This window comes from Triticum dicoccoides, chromosome 5B, assembly GCF_002162155.2.
Source record: "Triticum dicoccoides isolate Atlit2015 ecotype Zavitan chromosome 5B, WEW_v2.0, whole genome shotgun sequence".
In the NCBI taxonomy this organism is placed as follows: Eukaryota; Viridiplantae; Streptophyta; class Magnoliopsida; order Poales; family Poaceae; genus Triticum; species Triticum dicoccoides.
This window is the reverse complement of record NC_041389.1, coordinates 718,920,367-718,924,059: the sequence shown is the minus strand read 5'-3', so window position 1 is coordinate 718,924,059 and position 3,693 is coordinate 718,920,367. Positions and strand designations below refer to the sequence as shown.

The 3,693-nt window shown below is 45.8% G+C and overlaps 1 protein-coding gene across 1 annotated transcript; it reads right to left on the bottom strand.

The window, feature by feature from the left end:
* Positions 1 to 1,272: 1,272 nt before the first annotated feature.
* Positions 1,273 to 3,396, bottom strand: LOC119312955 (transcription factor MYB60-like). The gene is made up of 3 exons (XM_037588750.1): positions 3,087 to 3,396; positions 2,809 to 2,938; positions 1,273 to 1,972 (listed from the first exon to the last, which is right to left on the bottom strand). The coding sequence occupies exons 1-3, from the start codon at positions 3,223 to 3,225 to the stop codon at positions 1,393 to 1,395; spliced, it is 849 nt and encodes a 282-aa protein (XP_037444647.1). The 5' UTR covers positions 3,226 to 3,396; the 3' UTR covers positions 1,273 to 1,392.
* Between the last annotated feature and the right edge of the window lie 297 nt (positions 3,397 to 3,693).

The following is a 3,693-nucleotide window of genomic DNA, read 5'->3' as shown; positions in this document are numbered from 1 at the left end:
CAACCTCGAATCCTGGTTCCGCCCCTGCTATGACTCCCGCTTTTTGAGCTTGGAATACCAAAAGTTGTAGTAGCTTGCATGTGCCATGTATTCAAGTGAGAGTAAATCTTAATGGTTAGAACAAAGTTTTTATTCAATTAGGTGAATTAATTAAGTAGACTTTGTTCTATTTCATAACCGAGACTTGCCATGAGACTGGTTTGTAGAGAAAGTAATGATAATCCATGCATAAGACGAAGTCTCTCAAAATACTTAGTTGTTGAGAAAAATTGTTAAAAGCAGCTAGTATTAGAGATACTCAAACCCAATAGTATTTAATTTGATAGACTCAATAACTCTTCAGGATAAAATTGTCTAGAAGAACCAAGTTAGAGGTGATTGAGATAATTACATGCCAAAACTTGGTGTGCAAAACATGATATATTGTTTTAAGCATGTATTATGGCCATATCGCTAAGATATTACTTTACGCGTATCTTGTGAGCTTTGTCACCCCTGTTAAAATATATTGACGACTCAGCTGGCATATGAACGATCTAACCGAGTTTTAGCTTGGATTTCGGTTATTGAGTTGGTTAATTAATGTGTGTAAAATAATGTTGTAACAAATAGTATTTGGCTTTCTCCGAAGGGTGTGTTTTTGTGGAAAAATGAATAATGATCATTATGCTCAATCCGGCTTGATCCACAACAATATCCAAATTGCATGTATCTTTTTTAGGAATGCATGGTCTCGTCATCGTAAGGCAAAAGTTTCAATAAACAATGATGGAAAGCGTACCACTGAGCCTTGATGAGGCAATTACTCATGAGTGTTGGTGGTTTATTCTAGCATCATGCTATCTTTTACATTCGTTTTTGTTGTAAAGTTCTTCCTAAGCTTTCCTGACAATTACTCCCTCCGTTCCTAAACATAAGTCTTTTTAGAGATTCCAGTGCGGACTATATACGGATGTATATATAGACGTACTTTAGAGTGTAGATTCACTCGTTTTTCTCCGTATGTAGTTCAGAGTGAAATCTCTAGAAAGAGGTATACAGTATTTAGGAATGGAGGGAGTAAGTGTTAGCTCAACAAAATAGAATAATTGCTAATTAATTACTTTATCTAAGTTAATGCAAATTTTGTTCTAAATATCTTTGCCTAACAAGGTTACATTAATGACAGTAGGTAGGTGGACTGTAGTCTGGAATATGCATGCATATAATACTGTCAATACGCATGCATATACAGCTGCGAGTCCGAATCTAAGAACAAGCGGGCGACGGGGATAAGGAGGACATATGGAGATCGTCATCTCTCTCTTTTATTATACCTTTATAAAACCAACGGCTTATTAACCGGAAACACAAGATTGGCGACCAGGAGCGGTAAGAAACAGACAGGGCCTATCAAAACATGATGGGGTTTGCACAGCAACCGGCAGAGATGTCCATGAGCCCGTCCATGGCAGCCTGCCCCGGTGCCATGTCGTCGAGCAACCAGTTCTCGAGCACCGAGAAGGTGGTGGCCGTGGCAGCCTCGTCACGGCCGGCCAATATCTCCGAGGACGAGAACCTGTGGCCACTGGTCATTGAAGCTGTAGCACCATCCTCTCGATCGGTCTGAAACTCCTGCATGGCCACCATACCCTTGTAGTCCGCCATCTCCGGCGATGGGGCCTTCGGCATCCAAGACTGGAAGAGCTTCGAGACGGCCATGGCGGCAGGTGCAACGTTGCCCGTGGTGGTCTCAGGGTAACCCATGGCGGCTTGCATGGCGGAGTCGAGGTTGCTGCTGCTAGGGTTGTAGTAATTCATGCTAATGGTTTGCTCAGCTGCATTGGTGGCAGTGGATGTATGCTGGAAGAAGTGATCTGCAGGATGTGTTTGTTGTTGCAGCCTCTTCACTTTCTTCTTGAGGTGTGTGTTCCAGTAGTTCTTGATGTCGTTGTCTGTTCTTTGGGGGAGGTAGGAGGCTATTGCTGCCCACCTGAATTTGCACACGAAGAATAGTCAGCACCAAGTTCACAGTTTCACACACATGCACACACAACTGGAAATATATGGAATAGTTTTTTGACTCTTGAAGGTTCAGATGGAGTTAATTGGACAATATTGTTGCGAATAAGCCATGACGGAGCACGGTGACGACGGGCGTCGTTGCGCTAGGTCGAGTCCATGGCGGTGCAGACCGGCATCAGTGCGTCCAGATCGGGTCCGCGAGGCTGGATCATGGCGTGTGTATGTGTGTGTGTGCGCGCGTGTGTGTGTGACGTCGTGGCCATGGTAGGCAGCTGGGTCGTTGGCGATCGATTTGTTGGAGCGGCCGCGCAGTGCGCGTTCGTCGCGTCGCGAGCACGCGCGGGCATGCAGATCGTGCATGCGGTTGAGTAGGAGGGGTGCGTGAGTGCGTCTGGGATTGAAAACCACCCGTACTGCAGCCTGTTGTGTGGAGAGTGCTAGCCAGTTTGAGATTAATAGAAAGGGTTGTACGTGCGGCCGGGAAAAACTGTGCTTCTTCTATCTTCGTCCGGAGAGAGAGGGAGAGCTGCCCAACAAAAATTACTATATTTGCGGCTAGGTTCGCAGAAAACCATCAAATCTGATTCAACACCATTTGATGGTAGGTGGAAATTTAGAACAAAACTGCCTTTCGACCCAAAGGATTTTACTTGGAACAAAGTGAACGAATTCAAGCCCTCAGGATTGTCTCTCAGTATAGCTTTTTTTCCGACAAAAGCTGAATTTTATTGGCTCAAATTGAAGCATCGAGATGTCTCTCAATAAGTATAGCTGGCACATCATTCAAGATGGACATATGCTTACTTGTTGCCAAGCAATGCCTGCAGGTGTATGATTATCCCTTCCTCATGCTGGGTGAAGTTCCCTCTCTTGATCCCGGGTCTGAGGTAGTTTGTCCACCGCAGCCTGCAGCTCTTGCTGCACCTCATCAACCCTACAATTAACCAATCCATCACCAAAGCAAACAAGCAACAACATATTGTATTAATTACTACTCTCCTAGATTGGTCGATCAAAAGACAAGAATCATCTACCAAGTGGATGTATATACTGAAAGCGCATGTGGGATGCATAAAACCAACCGGTGTTCTCCGGCACGGACCGCCAGTTCCCGGGCCCGTGCTGCTGGATGTAGGAGACAAGGATGATGTCCTCCTCGGGTGTCCATGGCCCCTTCTTCACGCTGGCGCCGCCATTGTCGCAGCATGGCGGCCTCCCCATGTCGTCGATGCCGCCAAATAATATAGCTAGGCAGCTATGTATAGCTAGTTGAACAGTACCTAGGTACGTTGTGATAAATAGAGATATAGCCTAGCCTAATATACCTCAACGGCCATGGCCGGCACTCCTCCACACAGACTGACCTCTGAAACTAAGCTTCTCGTCTCCCCTGCTACCCAGTATATATCCTTTTATTGGAGACCCCAACCCCTGCTGGCTAGCTGCTGCTGCTTTCCTCAGCTGCATGTGACCACATATCATATGGAGCCTTCCTCGTCCCTGTGCTTGTGTGCTTTCCATGATGCAAAAGTCAGCCAGGGTGCATCCAGCAGCCTCTTTCCTCGGGTCCATCTCTTTGGTGAAAGAGATCACATGCATGCTGAACTTTGCCTTGCTTTTCCCACATGAAAGGTTGACGTATTGCTTGGGGACTTCTGATCGACCAATTGTCCATCTGTCTCTTTCTCT